Here is a 26,851-nt window from a genome sequence, read left to right as displayed (position 1 = left end):
GTACTCATTATCTTTATTCCCTTACTCTATAACTTAGGCATCACTGTGACCTTCAGAGATATTTATCTTTTGATTCTTTAATCCTTATTACATAAACATGGGTATCACTGACCCTTCCTATACTATATATCCATCAATTACTCTCCCTATTACTCTAACATTGGGATCTCTCTCTCGCACCCTTCCTATATATTTATCTTACTATTCCCTGATTAATTACCTTTGGGATCAGCGACCTTCCTACTATATTTATCTTCATCTCCTATAATAACATTGGTCGGATTCACTTACCTTCCTTATCATATTCTTCATACTCTCATTCCTCCTCATTAAAACATTGGGATCACTGACCTTCCACTCAATTTATCTTTATTCCTCTTAATGACATTGGGGCATTCACCTCGACACTTACCCCCTATATATTCTCTGTTATTCCCTCATAATACCATTGTCCGTCATCACTCGATCTTGCCCTACTCTATTCTATCTTTATTCCCTATAAGCCCTATAACACTCTCGGCCCACTCCTGACCTCTATTATAATTCTTTAATCTTTCATTCCCCCTATTATAACCTTCGGGCATCACTGCACCGTTCCTATAGTATTTATCTTTATTCGCCTTATGAATAACACTGGGATCACTGACCTTTCCTATATATTTTATTCTTTATTCCCTTATAATAACATTCGGCATCAATGACCTCCTTTATTATATTTTATCTTTATTCCCCCTAGATTAATAACATTGGGATCACTGACCTTCCCCCTCTACTATTTATCTTTTATTCCTATTAATAACACTCTCGCGATCACTGACCTCTCTCTCTCTATCTATCTTTATTCCCCATTTAACATTGGGTCACGTGGCAGCTTCCGGTATATAATTTATCTCTCTTATTCCCTATTACTACTTGGGATGTGAACTGACCTCTTCCTACTATATTTATCCTATAATATCCCTATTAACACATTGGGATCACTGACCTTCCCTATATATTTATCTTTATTCCCTATTCACAATAAAACATTCGGGTATCGCTGGCTTGCCTATAATTTACTCTCTTATTCCTACTCGAAATAACACTCTGTGAGGATCACGCGCCCTCTCCCTATATCATTTATACTTTATTTCCCTATTCAATAACACTTGGCGATACTCGACCTTCCTACTATATTTATCTCTCATTCCCTATTATAACATTGGGATTCTCACTGCACCTTCCTACTACTCTTTATCGTTTATGCTCCCTATTAATACATGGGCATCACGCGCCCCCTCTCCTATCACCTCTTTATCTTTCCTCTCGCCTATTACAAACATTGGCCCATCGACTGCCTTCTACTAGTCACGTTTATCTTTGATTTCCCTCCTTAATCACACATTGCGATCGCCTGCGCCTTCCCTATATATTTATCTTTAATTCCCTATAAATAACCCATTGGATCACTTTGGGCCTTCCGTCTAATTTATCTTCTATTCCCTTTAATAACATTGCGATCACCTGACCTCCTCACCTATATTTATCTTTATTCCCTATTTAATACATAGGGCTCACTTGACCTTCCTACTCATTATTCTTCTTCCCTATAAATAACCTCTGGGATTCACGGCCTTCCTACTATATTTATCTTCGCTCTCCATCATCCACATTGGCGATCACGGGCCCTTCCTATTATATTTATCTTTGCTCTCCCCTATCCTAGACATTGGGCATCAGTATCACTGACCCTTCCTCTAATAAATGTGATCTTTATTCCCTAATTATCATACCAATGGGAATCCTGACCTTCCCGTATCTCTATTTAATCGTATTCCCCCCTACTTAATAACACATTTGGGATCACTGACCCCATTCCTATATATTTTATCTTTATGTTCCCTATTAGACTCAACAGGCGATTCCACTGATTTTCCTACATATATTTATTCATTATTCCCTATCTCAATAACATTGGAGTCACGCGGCCCCTCCCCTATATCTCTTATCTTATTTCCCCTACTTAACTAACCATTGGGACACTGACCCTTATCCTAGTATATTTATCTTCTATTCCCTCATTCAATAACATTGGGACTCCAACTGACCTTTCCTATATATTTATCTTTTCCCCTATTAATCAACATTGGCATCACTTGACCTTCCCCTATATATTTATCTCTTATTCCCTCCATTATAACATCTGGGAATCCACTGACCTTCCTATATATTTTCTTTATTCCCTATTAATACATTGGGATCATATCACTGACCTTCCTTATATATTATTCCTCTCTATTCCCTATAAATAAACATTGGCGGAATCACGGGCTTCCTCTATATTCTTCTTTTATTCCCCTACTTAATACTTGGGATCATATCACTGACCCTTCCTTTAGTATATTTATCTCTCTATTCCCTTAATTAATTAACATTGGATCACTGGCCTTACCTATAACTATTTATCTTTATTCCCTATTAATAACATTGTCGATCACGGGCCTTTCCTATATATTTATCTCTCTCATTCCCTATAGAATAACATTGCGGATCACGGTGTCCTTTCGGCTATATATTATATCTTCTATCCCTTATTAATAACATTTGGATCACTGACCTTCCTATATTATTCTTATCTTTATTTCCTATTAATGAACCTTGGATCACTGACCCTTCCCTATATGACTTTATTCGTTTATTCCCTATTCATAACATTGGGTACACGGGCCTTCGCTTTTATATTATCTTTATCCCTATTAATAACATTGGGGATCACCTGACCTTCCTATATATTTATCATTTATTCCCTCACTCTAATACATTGGGATCACTGACCTTTCCTATATCATTTATCTTTATTCCCTATTAACTACCACTTCGGGTATCAAGCCTCACTTTCTAACCGGCCAGGCCTGTAACAAATACCTGAGCCACGGCGGCCAACCCTCTCCAGGGCCCCCGTCACAAAATCTACACGCGTTCGCCAGACCGGCTAAGACTTGGGTGCTTGTGCGCTACGTATGGGATGATGCCAATAAGAGCCAATCCTGTGGCTGCCATGTGGGCACATTGGGTGTATTCTTATGGGAATGGAGTTGTGCCACAGGGGCAGGGGGTACGGAACGCATTTTAGGACATCCTGCTGCGAAATACATCTCCTTCATGCGATGTCCTATGTTTCCGAATGGTGCATCTGTTGCTTTTACCGTCAGTCATCGTCCAAATCTGCAATCGCACCTGCGTCCTCTACCCTTCATTCTCAGCCGTCATACGAACTGCGCCCTCAGTCTTCCCCCTCAGCCCTCCACACCCTCGCTCACCACTTCATAAAGTTATGAATAAGACTGTCGGCTGAAAAGAGAGATCTGCGGGGGAGTACTGAGCAGGGAGGGCGGAGGGACGAGGACTAACAGGAAGAGGACTGAGGGCGGAAGGCAGAGGATTGAGGGTGGAGGATGGAGGATTGAGGGTGGAGGATGGAGGGCTGATGGCGGAGTTGGTAAGACTGAAGGTTGAGAAGGGAGGGTAGAGGACGGAGGTGCGATTGCAGATTTCAACGATGACTGACGGTAAAAGCAACCGATGCGCCATTCCAAAGACATAGGACATCGCATGAAGGAGAAGTATTTCGCTGCAGGATGTCCTAAAATGCGTTCCGTAAGGGGGTGCAGCACATGAGTGGAGCACTTTTAGGGTTCAGCCCAGAGACTCCCCCTCCTCTCTTGCTTATGGTTCCGTATCATCTCCCAACACTCAGGAGCCACATGCCATATACTTATATAATTCTATGTACATTGGCCCTCAAACTGCTCCGTCGGCCCCTTGCATTCATTTGTAGCTTGTATGATTTTGGTACATGGGGATTCCTGGGAGATGAGATGCTGTAAAATAGAGGCTGTACCAACGGAAACATTTCTGTAGCAGCAGTGCTGGATATTTCTGCTTTATCTGAGACATTCTCTGCCCGATGGGTCCGGTGTCCCTTCGTAGTAGAGCTTATATTTATGTTTCTTGCCTTTTAGTATACGCCACTGGATCTGCTCCGTCTCTACACCTACAGTATAAAACAATGAGCCACCGACACTTAGGGGCCGATTCACAAAGGGTCGAATATCGAGGGTTAATTAACCCTCGATATTTGACTGGGAATTAAAATCCTTCGACTTCGAATATCGAAGTTGAAGGATTTTAGCGCAAATAGTGCGATTGAAGGATTATTCCTTTGATCGAACGATAAAATCCTTCGAATCAAACGATTCCAACGATCGAATCCAACGATCGAAGGAATATCCTTCGATCAAAAAACTTAGAAAAGTCTATGGGGACCTTCCCCATAGGCTAACATTGAGTTCGGTAGCTTTTAGATGGCGAACTAGGGGATCAAAGTTTTTTCTTAAAGAGACAGTACTTCAACTATCGAATGGTCGAATAGTCAAACGATTTTTAGTTCGAACAGTTCGATTCGAAGTCGTAGTCGAAGGTCGTAGTAGCCCATTCGATGGTCGAAGTAGCTCAAAAAACACTTTGAAATTCGAAGTTTTTTTACTTCGAATCCTTGACTCGAAGTTAGTGAATCGGCCCCCTAGATCCAAGGCTTGGTGAGTTAAATGTGTGTCAATTGGATAACTAGGAAGAGGAAACTAGGGATGCACCAAATCCAGGATTCAGTTCGGGATTCAGCCAGGATTCGGCCTTTTTCAGTAGGATTCAGATTCAGGCCAAATCAAATCCGAATCCTAATTGGCATATGCAATTAGGGGCTGGATGGAAATCGCGTGACTTTTTGTAACAAAACAAGGAAGTAAAAAATGTTTTTCCCTTCCCACCGTTAATTTGCATATGCAAATTAGGATTCGGATCGGTATTCGGCCGAATCTTTCGAGAAGGATTCAAGTGGATTTGGTGCATCCCTAGAGGAAACTGAAAGTTATAAAAACTTGATGCAGAATTGGGGTGCCCTGACAATTGCTGAATCATCCTCAGTTTGGGGAGTGATGGGTAATCTTGGGGACCCTTGGGTGCTTGGTGTTCATCTAACAGATTCCTAAATAGAGTCAAATGCTACAGATCTCTGTGTTTGTAATGGGTGAAGAATACAGTGGGCAAAGTGGGAATATGTGGGGGTTGTTATGGAATATAAACCAGTGTCAGCACATGGGGGAAGCAATTTATTTTTGCTGAATCTTTCTTCCCCTTCTCCGCTGACCATTTTTTTCCAGTGGGGTAAAAAAATTAAAAGAATATAATGTAATAAAATAATAAATGATAAACTATAAATACGATATACACTATTAATACTAACAAAATAATCTTAATACAGGTATGGGATCCATTATCCGGAAACCCGTTATCCAGACCCGTTCCGAATTATGGAAAGGGCCGTCTCCCATAGACTCCATTTTATCCAAATAATACAAATTTTTTTTAAATGATTTCCTTTTTCTGAGTAATAATAAAACAGTCGCTTGTACTTCAGCCCAACTAAGATATAATTAATCCTTATTGGCCTATTGGGTTTATTTAATACTTACATGATTTTCTAGTAGACTGAAGGTATGAAGATCCAAATTTATGAAACATCCATTATCCAGAAAAAAAAAGCTAGGCCCTGAGCATTCTGGATAACAGGTCCCATACCTGTATATAAAGCATATTCAACATTCTGTAGACTTCTGTAAACTTTTATTTTATATTTATTAAAATCCAAATGTTAAAATCTCAAAAAATGTGAGCTTTGTTTTTTTACTAGAAGATTCTAATTCTTTGAGGAAAGAAAACTCAAATTTTGGGAGATTTATTATACCCCAATGCTGCAAAAAGCCTGAATCTGAAAATCGCCATCTCAGAGCTGTCAATGTCCTGTATACGTCAATAGGAGTGGCATCTAACTCAATTTGAAGTTTCTGTTGTCTGCTCTGTGTTCAGCCCGAAAATCCGACTTTTTCAGGATTTTTGGGCAAAAACTCAATAAATTTGAGAAAAAAGCCAGAAAACTTAGAGCAATCAGGAGAAGAATTCTAGCGATCTGATTCAATTGAGTCTTTTTTATTAATAAATAAGCTAAAATCGGGCATGGGAGTTTGGTAAAATATGAGATACATTTGGATTTTAGTAAGTAACCCCCCTACATAGTCATCAGCACTTTAATTAATGGTAATTAAAAAGGATGTTGCTGATCTACGCCTAAAGACCTCCTGTATAACATAAATATAAGGGGGTTGTGGTGTTTATACAAATGGCCTGTAGATGTCACTGTGCTCAAGACTTATACTGTGCATACTTTCTATACAGCTTGCGGTGTTTGAGATGCTTACTGTTGTGTAATGGCTGCATGAACCTGCTAATAAAGCACTGTTATACACTACTCATCCTCGGCTACCAAAACATAACCGGGGTTAAGTGGTCGGACCTGCTGCAGAGGTGCAAACAAGATTTTTGCTTTTTATTAAAGGAGACTTGTTATCTTGAGCAGTTTTAGAACTTCCCTCTGCAATACCTTCTCCTCTTTTTCCTGCCTCTGTGCAGTTTTCTCTTTAAATTGTTTTCTTTTTCAAACTTACTGGGTTCCCCAGGATTACTACACCTCCAAAATTGTTCCTCAATGCTCTGCCTCTTCAAACTGCACCAGCTCCCCCAGTCACAAGCTCCTCTAGGACAAACACTCTGTTTACCCCACAGAATTATAAAGACAAGAATAAAGCTGGCCACTCATTACATCTAGAAGTTGAAACATTTCTGAATGAGACACAGTTTATAAAACCAGGGTTTATTATGACAGAAGCCGGTGCCTTATAAGTACTTCCTATGACATGTCTCATTAATGTATACGATGACAAATAGGATGAATTTCATTGGCTAGTGTAAGGCTGATGCCCATAGACCTCCACTTCACACAGAGAGAGATCTCCTGAAATGAGCACAGTGATATAACGTCCCTCCATCCCATAACAATAGACAGTGGTGGCATCTTGGAAGATCTCAGTGATGGTGGCACATCTGGGGAAAGATAAATAATGGGATTGTTATTAAAAGGCAGCAAGATACAGTGGCCATTCAACTTTCCTCTCAATGTTGGTGATCTAGACATTACAAAATGTCAGATGTGTCAGGCCTCACCCAGGTACATCATTCATATCCAAGCCCAGGCCTGTCCTTGCCCACTATGGCTAGAAGACCACAGACCTCACTGGCTTGCTGTAACTTGCCAAAACACTTTTGGAATACAAACTCCACTTGTATGGTCCATGTTGAACACAAATAATAAAAATATACATCGAAGACTTTCACTGTGGACTTGGTCACAAAACTCTAGATCTGCACTATATAATTCTCCTAATTTTGCTGCAATTGAAGAGAAAAAGTGAGCGCAAGAGAAACACAAACTTTGTGGGATCCATCATGTAGGAATGGCTGACAAGCACTAGTTGTATGTGCCATGATGGCCTGCTGTTGCTATCTTCACCCTCAACTATTTCTTCATAAACTGTTGCTCTTCTGGGCATAAATGTGTGTCTGGACCCCATTCAAAACCATTTCTGACTCCTCATTTGCTTTATTAGCCAGTAGTAACCTGGAGAGGATTACCTTTTAGACCCAATTCTACACTCCCTTTAGGTATTAAAACATGTTTTTCTACTAAAATAAAACTAGAAAACCTTAAAGGAGAATTCAACCCTTAAGTTAAAAAACCATACCCCTACCCTACATAGACCCCCCTCCCTCAAACCTAAGTGTTATTCCGGGCAAATGTCCCTAACATTTTACTTACCCCTAGGTGAAAATTCAGGCATCGGAGTTCACGGGCGCCATCTTCTTTTCTTCTGAATGTGACCAGCTTGGCGGCGCATGCGCAGTTGTAGCAATTTTTTCTTTTGCGAACATCTGCGCATGCGCCAAAACTCACGAAAATTGATAAAGCACTGGTCTCATTCTGAAGATTACCAAAGCAGCTGATGCCTGAATCTGCACGGAGGGGTAAGTAAAACGTTAGGGGCATTTGCTGGGGGTAACACTTAGGCAGGGGGGAGGAGAGAGAGAGGGTCCATCTAGAGTAGGGGGGTAGGGATTTTTTTTAACTTTAGGGTTGAATTCTTCTTTAACCAAGAATTCTCAAAGGCCACTTGCAAATGGTGTAGGGCAGTGTCCCCAACCAGTGGCTCGTGGGCAATATGTGTTGTTGCTCTCTGTGGCCTCAAAGCAGGTGAATACTATTGAATTACTGACTTGGAGGCAAAAAAGCAATTTATGGCCAAACAGAGCTCTCTCTAGGCTGCCAGTCCACATAGGGTCTACCAAATAGCCAATCATATCTTTTATTTGGCATCCCCAGGAACTTTTTTCATGCTTGTTTTGCTCCCCAATTCTTTTTAAATTTGAATGTGGATAAAAAAGGTTGGGGACCCCTGGTGTAGGGTATTTGTTTTGGCACCTACAGAAAAATGTAGAAATGCATTTTCTGATATATAGAACATTCCTCCCTTTAGTAGTACATAAATATCTAGGATATTTTTTGGCCAATACCCTGTGTCGTCCAGCCCACTAAAATGGGAAAAGCTGTAAGTAGTTAGATGAAGGAGATGTTTGGAACTCACAATGGGTTGTCTTTTTTTAATGAATCTCCAACACGTATCTCAGCTCCTATTAGTCGGTCCCCCCTGCTCACTATGAGTATGGCCCCAATCCTGTAGGTTCTCATCAGGTCCAGCCTCCACCAAGCGGGACTGTCCCTCTTTGTCTGGGTGCAGGGCTGTGAGTAGTTGTTTGTGTCTTTATTGCCATCGATGGCTCTTTCTGCTCCATTTTGAGGGCTTCTTGTGGAGCTTTGCCTGACTTCTCCTGATCTTGCCAGGTTTATTCCTAAGAAAATTAAAAAATGCTGTCTTAGGGTTAATTTCCATAGAAATTCATGGAACCTCTCTGCCAGTCTGAATATGGAGATATGGAGAATAGAAATCATCAATTATTGCAATTGTGAATTGTAGTGGTGTAGCTAGAAGTTTTAGGGAAACAAATTTAATGTAGAAAACAAACCTCAAGGAATATGACGTAACCCTCTTACACTCTGTATCTCACACATACATTGATATTGTACATCAGTCAAGAACCCTACTGTCCCTCTATACTCCTGTACCCCCAAACCTTGGGATAATGATCTGTATCTCACACATATATTGATATTGTACATCAGTCAGGAACCCCACTGTCCCTCTATACTCCTGCACCCCAAACCTTGGGGATAATGATCTGTATCTCACACATATATTGATATTGTACATCAGTCAGGAACCCCACTGTCCCTCTATACTCCTGTACCCCCAAACCTTGGGATAATGATCTGTATCTCACACATATATTGATATTGTACATCAGTCAGGAACCCCACTGTCCCTCTATACTCCTGCACCCCAAACCTTGGGGATAATGATCTGTATCTCACACATATATTGATATTGTACATCAGTCAGGAACCCCACTGTCCCTCTATACTCCTGCATCCCCAAACCTTGGGATAATGATCTGTATCTCACACATATATTGATATTGTACATCAGTCAGGAACCCCACTGTCCCTCTATACTCCTGCACCCCCAAACCTTGGGGTAATGATCTGTATCTCACACATATATTGATATTGTACATCAGTCGGGAACCCCACTGTCCCTCTATACTCCTGCACCCCAAACCTTGGGGATAATGATCTGTATCTCATGCATATATTGATATTGTACATCAGTCAGGAACCCCACTGTCCCCTCGATACTCCTGCACCCCCAAACCTTGGGATAATGATCTGTATCTCACACATATATTGATATTGTACATAAGTCAGGAACCCCACTGTCCCCTCGATACTCCTGCACCCCCAAACCTTGGGATAATGATCTGTATCTCACACATACATTGATATTGTACATCAGTCAAGAACCCTACTGTCCCTCTATACTCCTGTACCCCCAAACCTTGGGATAATGATCTGTATCTCACACATATATTGATATTGTACATCAGTCAGGAACCCCACTGTCCCTCTATACTCCTGCACCCCAAACCTTGGGGATAATGATCTGTATCTCACACATATATTGATATTGTACATCAGTCAGGAACCCCACTGTCCCTCTATACTCCTGCATCCCCAAACCTTGGGATAATGATCTGTATCTCACACATATATTGATATTGTACATCAGTCAGGAACCCCACTGTCCCTCTATACTCCTGCACCCCCAAACCTTGGGGTAATGATCTGTATCTCACACATATATTGATATTGTACATCAGTCGGGAACCCCACTGTCCCTCTATACTCCTGCACCCCAAACCTTGGGGATAATGATCTGTATCTCATGCATATATTGATATTGTACATCAGTCAGGAACCCCACTGTCCCCTCGATACTCCTGCACCCCCAAACCTTGGGATAATGATCTGTATCTCACACATATATTGATATTGTACATAAGTCATGAACCCCGTTGTCCCCTCTATACTCCTGCACCCCCAAACCTTGGGATAATGATCTGTATCTCACACATATATTGATACTGTACATCAGTCAGGAACCCCACTGTCCCCTCTATACTCCTGTACCCCCAAACCTTGGGATAAAGATCTGTATCTCACACATATATTGATATTGTACATCAGTCAGGAACCCCACTGTCCCTCTATACTCCTGTACCCCCAAACCTTGGCATAATGATCTGTATCTCACACATATATTGATATTGTACATCAGTCAGGAACCCCACTGTCCCTCTATACTCCTGCACCCCCAAACCTTGGGGTAATGATCTGTATCTCACACATATATTGATATTGTACATCAGTCGGGAACCCCACTGTCCCTCTATACTCCTGCACCCCAAACCTTGGGGATAATGATCTGTATCTCATGCATATATTGATATTGTACATCAGTCAGGAACCCCACTGTCCCCTCGATACTCCTGCACCCCCAAACCTTGGGATAATGATCTGTATCTCACACATATATTGATATTGTACATAAGTCATGAACCCCGTTGTCCCCTCTATACTCCTGCACCCCCAAACCTTGGGATAATGATCTGTATCTCACACATATATTGATATTGTACATCAGTCAGGAACCCCACTGTCCCTCTATACTCCTGCACCCCCAAACCTTGGGATAATGACCTGTATCTCACACTTATATTGATATTGTACATCAGTCAGGAACCCCACTGTCCCTCTATACTCCTGTACCCCCAAACCTTGGGGATAATGATCTGTATCTCACACATATATTGATATTGTACATCAGTCAGGAACCCCACTGTCCCTCTATACTCCTGCACCCCCAAACCTTGGGATAATAATCTGTATCTCACACATATATTGATATTGTACATCAGTCAGGAACCCCACTGGCCCCCTCTATACTTCTGTACCCCCAAACCTTGGGATAATGATCTGTATCTCACACATATATTGATACTGTACATCAGTCAGGAACCCCACTGTCCCCTCTATACTCCTGTACCCCCAAACCTTGGGATAAAGATCTGTATCTCACACATATATTGATATTGTACATCAGTCAGGAACCCCACTGTCCCCTCTATACTCCTGCACCCCCAAACCTTGGGATAATGATCTGTATCTCACACATATATTGATATTGTACATCAGTCAAGAAGAGGAGCAAGCCCCTCACCTATCTACGTCCTAGGGTGGTTCTTTAATTCTATTCATTCCTGCAGTTTCCTGGGTGCTATAATGCTTCCCTTTGGTTGTTGACAGGGTACCAAGCAGGACATCAATCTGTGGATTCTGGCAAATTGCATAGAGGCTGCTGTAAGATGCCTTAGCCAGTCACAAATTAGTCAGTACTAGTCACTATTTGATGGGGGGTTGTTTATGTATATGAAATGCCAGGGCCTATTTTGCCGTTATGCTTCATTTAGTCAGATGAGAGGGAACCAACAAAACTTCCATGTGTTCTCTGAAATAGACCAATAAGTGTTGGAATAATATGACCACCAGCAGCATTTACCTTCCTGATTTATAGATTCCTCCCCATAAACTTCCACTTCACAGAGCTGGAGATATTGTCTGCGCCCGGGAATAACCACACTCACATAGCGACCCTCCATCCCATTACAGTACAGAGTGATGTTGGCTTGTGAGACGTCTGTGATGTTTCTGCATCTGGGGAAACACGACATAATGGGATATTGACAACAGCAGGAGAGCAGAGTTATCTTTTGAAAACGAGCACAGCAAAAAACGACACACTTATGTTGGTAATTCATTTGGATACACAAAGCAAGGCTGCACAACGACTCTCAAAGCTTCATTTATGAACATGATGCATTTTGCATAAGCAAACACAGGGAGCTGTTCCTGCTGAATTGTGCTTAGTACAGGGGAATACCTATGCTGCCATAGTTTTATGGGATCTCTCTGTACAGACTATGAGCAAACTTAGGGGACTGTTCCTGCTGAATTGTGCTTAGTACAGGTGAATACCTATGCTGCCATAGTTTTATGGGATCTCTCTGTACAGACTATGAGCAAACTTAGGGGACTGTTCCTGCTGAATTGTGCTTAGTACAGGGGAATACCTATGCTGCCATAGTTTTATGGGATCTCTCTGTACAGACTATGAGCAAACTTAGGGGACTGTTCCTGCTGAATTGTGCTTAGTACAGGGAATACCTATGCTGTCATAGTTTTATGGGATCTCTCTGTACAGACTATGAGCAAACTTAGGGACTGTTCCTGCTGAATTGTACTTAGTACAGGGGAATAGGGATGTCGCGGACTGTTCGCCGGCGAACTTGTTCGCGCGAACATCGGCTGTTCGCGTCCGCCGCAAGTTCGCGAACGTCGCGTGACGTTCGCCAATAGGCGTTCGCGTCAAAATCGTTCGACTATTCGACCATTCGATCGCTAAAATCGAACGATTTTCGTTCGATTCGAACGAAAATCGTTCGATCGAACGATTAAAATCCTTCGATCGTTCGAATCGAACGATTTTCGGATGTTCGAAGTTCGCGAACTGTTCGCGAACTGTTCGCAATTTTTGCCGGTGTTCGCGAACGGCGTTCGCGAACACATTATCGGCGGTTCGCTACATCCCTACAGGGGAATACCTGTGCTGCCATAGTGGTATCACTCAGTAAGTTGCATGATAAATTAAGTGGGGTTGAGTAAAAAATAGAAAGGAGTCATTTGGGGCTCACACAGGGTTGTTGTTATTTGCTAAATCTCCTACACGAATTTCGGCTCCTAATAGACGCTCGCTGTGCTCATCCATCCTGTTTATTATCAGAACTGTCTGGACATTGTATCTTTTTTTCAGGTCCAGCTGCCACCAAGCCGGGTTGTCGTGTTTAGTGGGGGTACACGGGTGGATGAGGGACTTTGTTCTTTTAACGCCATCAACAGTGGCAGCAGTTCTGTACTTCTGCCTGTAGGTGGAGCTCTGCTTGACATCTCCTGACCGTGCCAGATTGTCTGTAAAAGCGACAGTATCGGGAATTATGAAGACAAAACGGTGTATAACAATTCCTATTTAATCATTCAATCACATGGCCAAGACAAGTAGAGAAGCTACCATTTCTCCTTATAACTACAGACCAACGTCTCATTGGAGATGGTTCTGACGAGGAGAGAGCTTTCATATACTAAAAATCTTATGTGAATGTAAAGCTTATTTACTACAGTAAACATGTTGCAAACCAGGTAGTAGTAGAACACTGGCTGTGCACCGACCCATAGTGCACTTCTGCATAAGCATCGGTGGATCATCCCTACCCCCACCCTACCAGTGGTCTAACCGCACTCCTAGGTGGAATGTAAGGTAGCCGAATTCAATTTGGAATAATTTTTTAGAGGAACCCAACTGGAAATATAGCAATTCCTTACTCACACCCCCCCATGCTGATTTAAAGGAGAACTAAAGCCTAACTAAAGAAGTAGGTAGAAATGTTGTACATGATGTTTTGTGCTTCTGTACCAGCCCAAGGCAACCACAGCCCTTTAGCAGTAAAGATCTGTGTCTCCAAAGATGCCCCAGTAGCTCCCCATCTTCTTTTCTGCTGATTCACTGATTCACATGCTCTGTGCTGCTGTCACTTACTGAGCTTAGGGAGCCACTCACAATATACAGTACACATAGAATAGAAATGTCACAATATAAGGCTGATTAGTAATTAATACACATAATTACTACATGGCAGCACAGAAACCAGTGCAATTAGCATCAGAATTGAATAATCAGCAAACCTGTAGCATCAGCTTATATTACAGCCAGGGAAGCTCATTTTCTGCTGGATAATTAGTGACGAGCCCTAAGCTTAGCTTCTCAACAGCCAATCAGAGCCCACTGAGCATGTGAGTGTCACAGACACTTTCCAAGATGGTGACCCCCTGTGACAAGTTTGAAGTCCTGGATCATTGCTGCTATTGACAAGCTCAAACTTTAGCCTCGTGCAATAAGTTCACTATATAAAATAGGCCATTTTTACCCATATTCGTTTTGAGGGTTTAGTTCTTCTTTAAGGAATGACACACTCATTACTGCTTGCTTTAATTAGCAGCCAGTGTTTCTTTATAGTAGCTGTGACACCCTAGTCCCAATAGTGTCAGAATTGATATGGCACAATTAAACAGCCTTGCACAAAGGCTAAGAAACGCTGGGACACGGACTAGGCAACGCGTACCTGCACCTATTCACTGAACTGCTCGATTCATAGTTAAGTTCCAGTCCACCACTGACTGCTCGAAGGACTGGTCACTCAGCCTGCACTTCGTTGATACCTCAAATTGTGTGAAGTGATCCTAAGACACGGTGTCCTGGATGGTCCCCTGGAACTATGGTGAGCCCCATTGCTTACGTCAAAGCACTTGTACATATTGGGATTTTCCCTCATTTTAGTAGAATTGTTTCGTTGGGTATCAGTTCTACTAATGCTTCCATTTTATCATAATGATTCATAGAAACTGAGGGCTGCTGTGCTGTGTGTGTATCAGCTCCATTCTAGCCAAAAAAGATTTTGAGTGAGGAGACCCCCTCCTCCATTGTATGCCAAGGAATCTCAGAAATGAATACTCTATAGACTTAAGCTCACCCATTAGGATTTAGCCCAACTAGAGCATTTGCTGATCAGGTCCCGATATATACACTGGTTTAAACCCTATCAGGTAACTGTAGCCTATACAACAGGGGTCCCCAACCTTTTTTTTTTTTTTTACCCATGAGCCACTTTCAAATGTAAAAAGAGTTGGAGAGCAGCACAAACATGAAAAAAAGTCCATGGGGTACCAAATAAGGGATGTGATTGGCTATTTTGTAGCCTCTATATGGACAGACAGTCTACAAGAGGCTCTGCTTGGCAGTAGTTTTAGTGCAACCAAATCTTACCTTCAAGCCCGGAAATCAAAAATAAGGACCTGCTTTGAGGCCACTAAGTGCAACATCCAAGAAGTTGGTGAGCAACATGTTACCCATGAGCCACTGTTGGGGGATCACTGCTATAGAGTATGCCATACTCCAATTTTATATTCTTATTTTAGGAGCCAAACTAGTTTATTTCCTAGTATTCCTTCTGCTTCACTCTTGCTCAGACAGTCCTTACCTTTATAACCAGTAGATTCCTCCCCATAAACCTCCACTTCACAGAGCTGGAGATATTCCTCTCTCCCGGGAATAACCACACTCACATAGCGACCCTCCATTCCTCCGCAGGACAGAATGATAATGGCTTCAGTGCCTATGGTAATGGTCCCACACCTGGGGGGGAAAGAGGGTAGAATTATATAAAAACTGTCATTCTGGGGAATCTGTTTTTATGGGTCAGCATGACCCAACCACACCTACATTGGTTCAGAAACATTCGGGATGCACAGGCGATACAATAGTATTTTGCATCTGTCCCCATTGCTCCAGTCCCATGATGAAAATTTGAGCGAATAAAAGTGAGGGAATGGGGCGACCTAGGGGTGCCCACTATGTAAATCCAGTCCTGCACACTCCACTCCGGGTGGATAAAGACAATAACAGTCCCTTTCATCCAAGAGTTCTTAACTTTCCCCAGGTAGTGATACTTGCCCATGCATCCACAGCATCTCCACATCCTCAAGGCTGGGCTCCCAAGCTATCCAAGCTGAGCATAACAAAAACCCCTTTACTTGAATCTATTCGCAAGCAGCTCCAGTCACAGTCTCTCCTCTGCCTCCGAGCTCTAAACCCTCCATGGTTGAGCTCACAAGGCTTGGGGCCCCATACCCCAAGCCCTCAATGGGCCTCTCAATTCCTCAGGCCCTTACATCTTTGCTCAAATTCACACACTCCTTCCTGGAGTGAAAATAGGAAGATGAAACTGAGCATGTGGCAGCTCAACTTTTTATAGAAATGGCATCATCTGGCCAAACCCAAAATCTGCCAGGGCACACTGCACAGGGACAAATGACTCACCTCCCACTCCCTTGACCAATTTAGATCCAACACTTATGGTGGCCATACATGGGTCAATAAAATCTGGCAACAAACAAAGTCTATCTGACAGGCTTCCCTAATTGATATCTGGCCAAAAATCTGGCAGATGTTAAATGGGCAGTGCTAAAAATCCATTAGAGTTGCGGACTGCATATGTTTGTTGATGCGGTCCAGCGATCTAACTGCCCGTACTCCTGTATTATGATCCAATCATTGGGCCCTAGGGCCCATGATCAGATCAGTCCGATATCGCCCTCCTCAAAGTGGGCATATCGAGATAGATCCACTCAATTGGCAATATCGCCAAACGAGCAGATCTCTCTGTGTAGGCCACCTTTAGCTGCCCACACCAGGAGATTTCCAGCCATTTGGGATTTTCAACCTGTAGGGGAATTTAACTCTATGGATCCCTACAGGCAGGGCCGCCATCAGGGGGGGACAGGGGGGACAAGCGTACCGGGCCCGGGCATGAAGGGGGGCCCGGCAGCGCTGCATTTTTTTGAAGATCCGGGCCCCCCTTACGAGCGCCCGAGCCGTACGTCTTGCCTCTTCAGTGCCGAATGCGGAAGTGCCGAAAAGCCGAAGCCGATGCGACGAAAAGACCCGAAGTCACGGAAAAAGCCGAAGTCCCGAAGTCACGAAGCGCCGAAAAGACCCGAAGTCACGAAAACAGCCGAAGCCGAAGTCCTGAAGCAGCGCAAAGACCCGAAGTCACGAAAACAGCCGAAGCCGAAGTCCTGAAGCGGTGAAAAGACCCGAAGTCACGAAAGGAGGCGAAGTTGAAGTACTGAAGCCATGAGTTCAATTCTACTGAACACCAGTTTGTGTTTTTTTTTTTTTTAATCCCCTGGCCACCAATGTATTATTTTAATATTCTATAGGCCCCTGCCACCAATCTTTTTTTTTAAAACTTTTGTTTTTGGGGCCCCAATTTTTTTTTTAACTCGTAAGGGGCCCCTTGCCACCATTGTTTTTTTTTGGGTTTTTTTTTTAAAAAAAAATTAATTTTCTTTTTGGTGGCCCCAAATTTTTTTAACTTGTAAGGGGGCCCCTGCCACCAGTTTTTTTTTTTTTCAAAAAAAATTATTTTTTTTTTAAATTTTTTTTGGGGCCCCAATTTGTTTTTAACTTGTAAGGGGGCCCCTGCCACCATTTTTTTTTTTTCCAAAAAAATTTTTTTTTCTCCAAATTTTTTTTTGGGGCCCCAATTTGTTTTTAACTTATAAGGGGGCCCCTGCCGCCAATGTTTTTTTTTTTTTTTTCAAAAAAAAATTAATTTTTTTTCAAATTTTTTTTTGGTTCCCCAATTTGTTTTTAACTTATAAGGGGGCCCCTGCCGCCAATGTTTTGTTTTTTTTTAAAAAAAAATCAATTTTTTTTCAAATTTTTTTTTGGGGCCCAATTTGTTTTTAACTTAGAAGGGGGCCCCTGCCACCAATGTTTGTTTATTTTTTAGTTTTTTTTACATTTTTTTTTGTTGGGGCCCCAAGTTTTTTTTAACAGGGGGCCCCTGCCACCAATGTTTTTAAAAAAAAAAAAATTTAATTTTTTTTTTTTTGGGGCCCAATTTTTTTTATAAGGGGCCCTGACCATCAATAGCTTTTTACAACTTGTGTGGGGGGGGGTTACTTTTTTAGCGCTGATGTCTGTGTGGTCTTTTAACTGCGATGTGGGCGGGATATGGGGCTGAGCCTGGTCGTCAGTGTGGGCGGGGCCCAGGGGGCCCCAAAAATTTTGTTGTACGGGGCCCCGTGATTTCTAATGGCGGCCCTGCCTACAGGCACATTCTGTGTCGGGTTTGGGAATTAGATGTTAAGGGAGCAGATGTGACTATGCGTTTGATAATATAGTGTTTCTACAAATAACTATACAGGTAATTTGACCCTTAAATACACAAATGCACTCATAGGTGAGCAGAACATGTCCAAGTAAGTTTTGGGAACTCACACTGGGTTGTTATTATCTGGTGAATTTCCAACACGAATCTCAGCTCCCAACAAGCGCTCACTGTGTTCATCCATCCTGTTCACTATGATCACTGTCTTAACTTTGTACCTCTTCTTCAGGTCCAACTGCCACCAAGCCGGATTATCTTTATTAGTGTGGGCACAGGGGTGAATTAAGAGATCAGTCACTTTGATGCCATCAACAGCTGCCTCTGCAGGGTATGTAGAAAGGTAAGTGGAGCTTTGATCAACTTCTCCTAGTTTCGCCAGATTAAGCCCTAAAAATGAAATGTACATATTGAAACTGATTGTGAGTGGGGTGCCTGGAGCTGTAATTCCCTGTGGCAGGTTCATGGGGAGTAAATGTCAGGGCAGCAAAAATAAAAAATGGCTTTTATTTTGGCCGGCAGCAGTATATGAAAAATAAAGGCAGTTTTCTTTTGAACAGTTCAAAAAGTAAAGACAACTTTTATCAGCCAGGACTCTAAGGACTACTAAATCAGTCCCAGCTGGTCAGCCTGTAGCACCTCACCCACTTTTCTACATACCTCTTGAGGACTACTGAGCTTATGATACCAGTGTGGGATTTTCAGGGGACTTACCTGCATGATCGTTAAGTTTCTCCCCATAAACCTCCACTTCACAGAGCGTGAGATATTCCTTGCGCCCAGGAATCACCACACTCACATACCGACCCTCCATCCCCTTACAGGACAGAGTGACGGTGCCTTGTGAGACGTCAGTGATGGTGCCACATCTGGGAAAACACCCAGTAACAGCATTATAAAACTGGCAACTGGAACAAATAATATTTTTAATAAATGGAGAAACCCTACTTCTTTACTCTATATGCCTCCACCCAGTGCCCACCTCTACTTTGTTAGATAAATTTTTAGGGTTATCATAGCATGGCTGCTACCGGACTACCGTTATCTAATATTAATGATCTTCTTATGGGGGCAGTCTGAAAGGGGCATTCTTATGGGTCTGGGGAGACACAGAGGTGTTGCCTCTCTTGCCCCCTGACTGTCCTCTCACTGACATGTACGTTGGGAATCACTGGTGGACACAGGCCACAACGATGATGTCTACTGACAGGGCTTCCCTGTACCCACAATGAATGTTTCATCTGGTGTGAGGTGCAGAGCACAGTTAGACCTTGTTTTTAAAAGAGCACTAAGAGGCATGCTTTGCTTGCTTGCTTCTGTCCAACATCTGAGAAAATGATATACAGTTTCTCTGCCTGGATATATAGTTATTGGTAGGGGAAATGTCCCATTATGATGCTGCAGACATTCAAAGATAAAGGAGAATTGAATCCAGGAGGTATTTAGGACTCACACTGGGTTGTTATTATCTTCTGAATCTCCAATGCGAACTTCGGCTCCCAACAGGCGCTCCCTTTTATCATCCATCCGATACACTATGAACACACAGTCAACCTCAAACCTTGACTTCAGATCCAACCTCCACCAAGATGGATTGTCATCACTGGTATGAGCACACGGGTGAAGAGATAGATCATCTAACTTAACACCATCAATAGCTGTATCAGCAGATTGGATTGAAAGGAAAGATGAACTTTGTTTCACTGCTCCTTGTCTCGCCAAGTTGACTCCTAAAGAATGATAATAAAGAATGGTCAGTGCTGCATTGGACCCTCGCTGGGAGTTAAGTCTCAGGAGAATACGCATCTGATCTTGAAACATTGCGCACTGGCTTGGAAAATGCTTCGAGAATCCGCATATGATCCTGCTGCACTGTATGAGTTGATGTTCCTGTAATACTCGGAATAATATAATACAATGGTTGCTGTAAGGGGTGGGATAGTGGGACTATTTACCTTTATGATCAGCTGATGTGTCCCCATAAACTTCTACTTCGCTGAGCTGGAGAAACTCTGAGGAATGGGGAATGACAACAATGACATAAAAACCCACCTTTCCATCACAGAGTAGAGTGATGTTGTCTACAGAGACATTGGTGATGGTGCCGCATCTGGGGGAAGTCAATGATTGGTTTTAAAATAATTCCCAACACAAAGGAATCCCCTTAGTTCATCCACCCTGTGCCTAGAACAGTTGTCTATCTGCTCCTTTTATTCCTCACTTTGCCTTTCATTACACACAAGGGGGTTCTGTTAAACAGGCAGGCAGAGGGCAGTCAGAGTATGGCACACACAGGGAGCATAGGGCAGGCAGAGTATGACACACACAGGGAGCATAGGTCAGGCAGAGTATGGCACATACAGGGAGCATAGGACAGGCAGAGTATGGCACACACAGGGAGCATAAGGCAGGCAGAGTATGGCATACACAGGGAGCATAGGGCAGGCAGAGTATGGCACACACAGGGAACATAGGGCAGGCAGAGCATGGCACACACAGGGAGCATAGGACAGGCAGAGTATGACACACACAGGTAACATAGGGCAGGCAGAGCATGGCACACACAAGGAGCATAGGACAGGCAGAGTATGGCACACACAGGGGAGCACATGGCAGGCAGAGTATGACACACACAGGGAGCATAGAGATGGCAGAATATGGCACACAGGGAACGTAGGGCAGGCAGAGTATGGCACACACAGGGAACATAGGGCAGGCAGATTATGGCACACACAGGGAGCATATGGCAGGCAGAGTATGACACACACAGGGAGCATAGGGCAGGCAGAGTATGACACACACAGGGAGCATAGGGCAGGCAGATTATGGCACACACAGGGAGCATATGGCAGGCAGAGTATGACACACACAGGGAGCATAGGGCAGGCAGAGTATGACACACACAGGGAGCATAGGGCAGGCAGAGCATGACACACACAGGGAGCATAGGGCAGGCAGAGTATGACACACACAGGGAGCATAGGGCAGGCAGAGTATGGCACACACAGGGAGCATAGGGCAGGCAGAGTATGGCACACACAGGGAGCATAGGGCAGGCAGAGTATGACACACACAGGGAGCATAGGGCAGGCAGAGTATGGCACACACAGGGAGCATAGGGCAGGCAGAGTATGGCACACACAGGGAGCATAGGGCAGGCAGAGTATGGCACACACAGGGAGCATAGGGCAGGCAGAGTATGGCACACACAGGGAGCATAGGGCAGGCAGAGTATGGCACACACAGGGAGCATAGGGCAGGCAGAGTATGGCACACACAGGCAGCATAGGGAAGGCAGAACAGAGCAGGAGATAGGGAAACTTATCAGGACCACTATAAGATGTACAACATACAGTGAAACACTACTGGTGCCCCTCCAGCAGTTTATAAGAGTGTGAACAGGTGAGTGATGTGGGCAGTTTTAGTCTGTGTCTCAGGTGTGAACAGTACAGGGATTTAGGGGTGTGAACAATAGAGGTGTCACATTTATGAACAATGCAGGGAGATTAAAGTTGTGAACAATACAGGAGTTTACTGTTTGAATTTGAGGTGTAAACAATGCAGGGTCCATTTAAAAGGACCAGTAACATCAGCATTTCTTAAAAAAAAATTTGTTAGTATACTCGCTGTGCGAGAAGGAGGCGACAGTCATGTGCTATGTCTTCCACTGTGAGCCATGCCGCCTGCGCTGCCACCCACCCCAGGCCCTCTCGCTAAGCATCGCCTGCTGCCCTCTGCGCAGGACAGGGTGAGTAGGAGGCTGAGTCCCAGCAAGATCTCCACCTGCACTCCATCAGGCCACTAGTTGGACAGCACTGCCATAGGACATGGAGAACCTTTCTAGCATGGTGTTCACAGCATGACACTAGCTGACAGACTTTCAGAGTCCAAGAGTCCAGCTGAAGGGTTCAGTAAAATTCTAACCCCTTCCACATTAATGAACCAGGTCTTGTCATTGGTGGCCCTCTTGTCAAAAGGGATGGGCACCTGAACCTCATATTAAGATGTTTTATATGGGCACTGTCAGGATAAGGCCCCCTTTTAGAGATCCTATTCCCCGTGGGATCTTAACTGCCATTTGAACTTCTAGCATCACTTGTTGACAAAGACTGTCTTGGAAGGTTGCCTTCATAGTAGCCATCACTTCAGCTAGGATAGTGTCACATTTCTGCTCAAGGTAGTGCCATAATTTCATCTTTATCAGGATAAAGGTCTCCCTTTGTACTGTCAACCAATGAGAGAGAGAAATGGTTCCACAAGTTGGCCACAGGACAGCCACCTACAGGTCTTTATTACCTACAGGCCTAAGTTGCAAGAGCAGTTGCATCCAAACGACAATAGCCTGATGGATAATTAGCCCAATCAGTTATGCCTATTCCACAGCAGGTAGATGGATTCCACTTACTAATACAGCCTAGTACTAATACAACATTTACATGTTGTGGTCTCTTTGCAATTTCTTTCTGATTCACCCATTCATCAATAGTTACATTATAGTTGGGTCCAATAAATAAACCTTTGTTAACTGGTTCCTCAATAACAATTCAGCATCTTTGCTTTTTCCTTGCTCTCATCAACCAATTGACCTCCCTCTGCTACTTAGGGTCACACCCCTTGTCTTCACTTTGCATGGCTTTGGCCAATTTCTGTTAACTGGAATACCTTGAATGCATTGTTTTCCTTACCATCCTTAATGCTAACACTTCAATTAAACCACAAAGGTTTGTAGAAGAGACAACAAAGAAAAAGAAAGTGATAAAGATAAAAGGAGGAGTTTGGGACTTACACTGGATTGTTAATATCCACTGAATCTCCAACATGAATCTCAGCTCCCAACAGGCGTTCTTTGTGTTCATCCATCCTGTTCACTATAACCACCTTTTGGACCTTATATCTCTTCTTCAGGTCCAGTGTCCACCAAGTCAAATTGTAATTATTGGTGTGGGCACATGAGTTAATAAACAGGTGGCTCATTTCAATGTCATTAACAGCTGCTCCTCCAGGATATGCAGACAGGTAAGTAAAACATGTGAGGAAAGATTAAAAAATATATATTTTAGATTATAGGATAGGTTGGATATTAGGCTAAAAATGGCATGTTTTAACCACAGGCCTGATGTGTCTTTATTTTGGAAATACAAAAGTATATTTGTGTTCTCAAAATTTTGTTTTATTATTTTGTTCTGGTATGAATGTATATTGTGACTAAATAATATTTTTGCACAGACAGAATTCATTTTGTGCTGAAAAAATACGTTTTCTGATTTTTGTGCAAATGGATTTGCAGAAAATTAATGCTATGAGCACAAAAATAATTTTGCAATCACATAAAATGCTTCATGTGCTACACAATACAATGTATACAATTGTCAAACCCTAAGAGAGAACTGGGTTTCTCTGTAGCAGAACTCAGCAGGTGCACAAGTCAGTATGGAGTAATGACTTGTGAGGGGCATTAAACACATGGCATCAGGCATGATTATACATTACAGTCTTTATTGGGCATAAAAGCCTTATGAACCTATGAGTTGTATTCATTGTAAACGCAACATGACACAAGTAGTGATGGGCGAATTTATTAGCGGCGAATTCCTGTGATTCCAGTGAATAAATCCGCTAAACCACTGTAAAAAAATTCGCCGGTGTCAAAAAAGAATTGGACACCGGCGAAAATCCGCGGGTGTCAAAAAGATGGATGCCGGCGATGTTTCGTGAATTTTTCGCAAATTTTTCAGCGAAGCGAAATGGCCCAAATTCGCCCATCACTAGACACACATGGCATCAGGCATGATTATACATTACAGTCTTTATTTGGCATAAGAGCCTTATGAACCTATGAGTTGTATTCAGTGTAAACGCAACATGACACAAGTAGTGATGGACGAATTTATTAGCCAGGCGTGGATTAGCGGCGAATTCCTGTGATTCCCCGCCAGTGAATAAATTCGCTAAACTACTGTAAAAAAAATTCGCCGGTGTCAAAAAAAAATTGGACACCGGCGAAAATGCACCAGTGTCAAAAAGACAGATGCCGGCGACGTTTCGTGAATTTTTCGCAAATTTTTCAGCGAAGCGAAATGGCCCAAATTCGCCCATCACTAGACACAAGTGAATCTTACACATTTAGCCCTTTTGAATCATAACCACTTTTTAAGATATTCTGTTCAGATTTAATACAAGAAAACCCCCAAATACTGTAGGTCTCTCCAGTAGATTTTACCTGTCTCTTTTGTAGATTCCTCCCCATAAACCTCCAATTCACAGAGTGTGAGATGTTCCTTCCGTCCAGGAATAACCACACTCACATACCGACCCTCCATCCCCTTACAGAACAGAGTGATGGTAACTTTGGAGACATCCATAATTCTATCACACCTGGGGAAACAAACAATTAGGGGATCGGTCACATTGGTTTTGGTGATGACATGGATAAACGTCTCAGCTCATGGTCCTGCAGACAAAAAGGACATAGGAAAACCCAAGAGATTTTGAACCTAATCAACCTTATTAATTAAGAAATTGAAGTGATAAGACTAGGCTTATTAATGGGGTAGAAAAAGTCTAAACTAATTCAAATGATTATTATATCAGAAGTCAACCCAAAGACCATTTTGCTAGGTTATTCATCTTTAGGGCTGTGTAGGTAACAAAGGGACATCTATATGACTGGATTTTTTAAACACATCATAGTTCCTAATTCAGGCACTTAGTCTGGCCATGTTTGGAAGAGAGAGGTCCATGCCTGGAGCCGTTATAGGGAAAGCTGGGAATTATAATACAGAGCTTCATAGTCACTTATGGAAACCTTCCTTTGCCCGTTAACATCTGAAAATATAATTAACTCTTTGAAAGTCTTTTTCATCACATATTGTTTGCAGATGAATGAAATTACCGTTGATCCAGGGCCTAGTCCAATTTTTTTTCCCCCTCTGAGGCAAATTGGAGAGGCTTCAGATGGGGTATTTTGCCTTCCTCTGGATCAACTGGCAGTTAGGCAGGTTAAAAAAGAGTTAAAAGGTTGAACTTGATGGACGTGTGTCTTTTTCAACCTCACTTACTATGTTACAGCAGAATTGTTCAGAACCTCTTGTTCTTTGTGGAAACAAGAAGAATAAAAACATGAGATAAATCAAATAACTCATCTCGTTTCCCCTCAGTCATGGCCACACACTCTTTGGATTGTGGAAGTGTTTTATAGGGGAGGCTTCCAGAGTCGCACCTGATCCATACTGTAGAGTCACTAGTTACTGTACAAGAAACATTCATTTCAGCCTTTCATTCATTCAGAAGTGAAGATTGGGTCTCATTGTGTTACTAGGGTTGGTCACATAAGGGGATACTGTATATTGAGCAGAACACAGTGTAACAGGGGAAGAACGATTTAGAATTGTCATTAAATATGAAATACTGGCCCCATCCTTGGCTGGTGTTGTATCAACTAGTCCAGTAAAATACCAGCCTTGTGACAACCATATGTACTGGATCCAGAAAAAGTTTTTCTACTCACATAAAACACAGAAAGTAGGGGTATGTGGGACTCACACAGGGTTGTTATTATCGGCTGAATCTCCAACGCGGATCTCAGCTGCCAACAGGCGCTCACTGCAACAGTCTTCCCTATTGACTATGACCACTGTCTCAATCTTGTATCTCTTCCTCAGGTCCACCTGCCACCAAGCTGGCTTGTCATAGTTGGTGTGAGAGCAGGGGCGTATTAAAGGAGATGTCTCCTTAACACCATCGATAACGGTTTGAGCAACATATTCGGGTCTGTAGTCTGAGCTTTGTGTGGCTTTTCCCAATCTGGCCAGATTAGTATCTTTAAAAGCAAGGAGTGCATTGTGTGAGACTTCAGCCTGCTCTGGTGAATTACATGTAAATATCTTGCAACAAGCAATTAATCATTATATTCCTATCTTTATATTTTAAAGTAACATGATTTAGTCAGGGTGGGGGGTGCCAGACAAAGGAGGGGGTGGGTAGCTGGTGATAGTGGAGTTGATATCAGCAATGGAAATGTCTAGGATGTCTTGGAAGAATTTAATTTAAGGTAGTTCTGGAATACACAAGTGGAAATGGGTGGCAATGACAAGAAGTATTCCAGGCACAGGTTTCTCTTACCTCCTGGCTGAGGGCCACACCGCTGAGCCCATCCAACCACTACTCCTGCCAACAGGACCAACACACATTTCATCCTAGTGAAAGGGAAATGGCACAATTAGTTATGGATAGTAAGATTCTAGGGTGTCTTCTTTAAGCCATAGATATAGCACAGGGGCAAAACTAACACCAGTTAGTGCCCTAACAGTGTAGCTGCTATATTCTCTGCAATGCTGGTTCTGACTTCTGAAATTGAATGTCTTAACTTTCTGGGTAAACATCCCTATAAAGAAGAAGTAAAATTCTAATCACTGGGGTTTTGCTAAATGTTATAAACCTCCGTCCCCCAGTGATTATAATTGCTTACCTGATACACTGGGCTGGTACTCCAGTTTGCTAAAAACTACACTTGATTGTGGTACAACTCTAGGAGCACTCTGCTTCTTTGTTCTTTTTCATAGAATGTAGG

The 26,851-nt window shown here is 42.7% G+C and overlaps 1 protein-coding gene across 1 annotated transcript in view; it reads right to left on the bottom strand.

The window, feature by feature from the left end:
• Nucleotides 1-6,729: 6,729 nt before the first annotated feature.
• LOC108719450 overlaps nucleotides 6,730-26,851 on the bottom strand; it is a 128,382-nt gene continuing 108,260 nt past the window's right edge. Inside the window, exons 17-29 of the mRNA XM_041566682.1 lie at nucleotides 26,573-26,595; nucleotides 25,825-26,101; nucleotides 24,503-24,657; nucleotides 23,069-23,279; nucleotides 20,238-20,392; nucleotides 19,736-20,012; nucleotides 18,997-19,151; nucleotides 18,396-18,672; nucleotides 15,589-15,743; nucleotides 13,192-13,465; nucleotides 12,000-12,154; nucleotides 8,571-8,835; nucleotides 6,730-6,975 (exon numbers count right to left, since the gene is read on the bottom strand). Coding sequence (XP_041422616.1) covers nucleotides 6,828-6,975; nucleotides 8,571-8,835; nucleotides 12,000-12,154; nucleotides 13,192-13,465; nucleotides 15,589-15,743; nucleotides 18,396-18,672; nucleotides 18,997-19,151; nucleotides 19,736-20,012; nucleotides 20,238-20,392; nucleotides 23,069-23,279; nucleotides 24,503-24,657; nucleotides 25,825-26,101; nucleotides 26,573-26,595 — 2,527 coding nt within the window. The 3' untranslated portion in view covers nucleotides 6,730-6,827. The remainder of the gene's footprint in view (nucleotides 6,976-8,570; nucleotides 8,836-11,999; nucleotides 12,155-13,191; nucleotides 13,466-15,588; nucleotides 15,744-18,395; nucleotides 18,673-18,996; nucleotides 19,152-19,735; nucleotides 20,013-20,237; nucleotides 20,393-23,068; nucleotides 23,280-24,502; nucleotides 24,658-25,824; nucleotides 26,102-26,572; nucleotides 26,596-26,851) is intronic.

This window comes from Xenopus laevis, chromosome 6L, assembly GCF_017654675.1.
Source record: "Xenopus laevis strain J_2021 chromosome 6L, Xenopus_laevis_v10.1, whole genome shotgun sequence".
Classification (NCBI taxonomy): Eukaryota; Metazoa; Chordata; class Amphibia; order Anura; family Pipidae; genus Xenopus; species Xenopus laevis.
The sequence above is the reverse complement of the archived record's forward strand: the minus strand, read 5'-3'. Positions and strand labels throughout refer to the sequence as shown.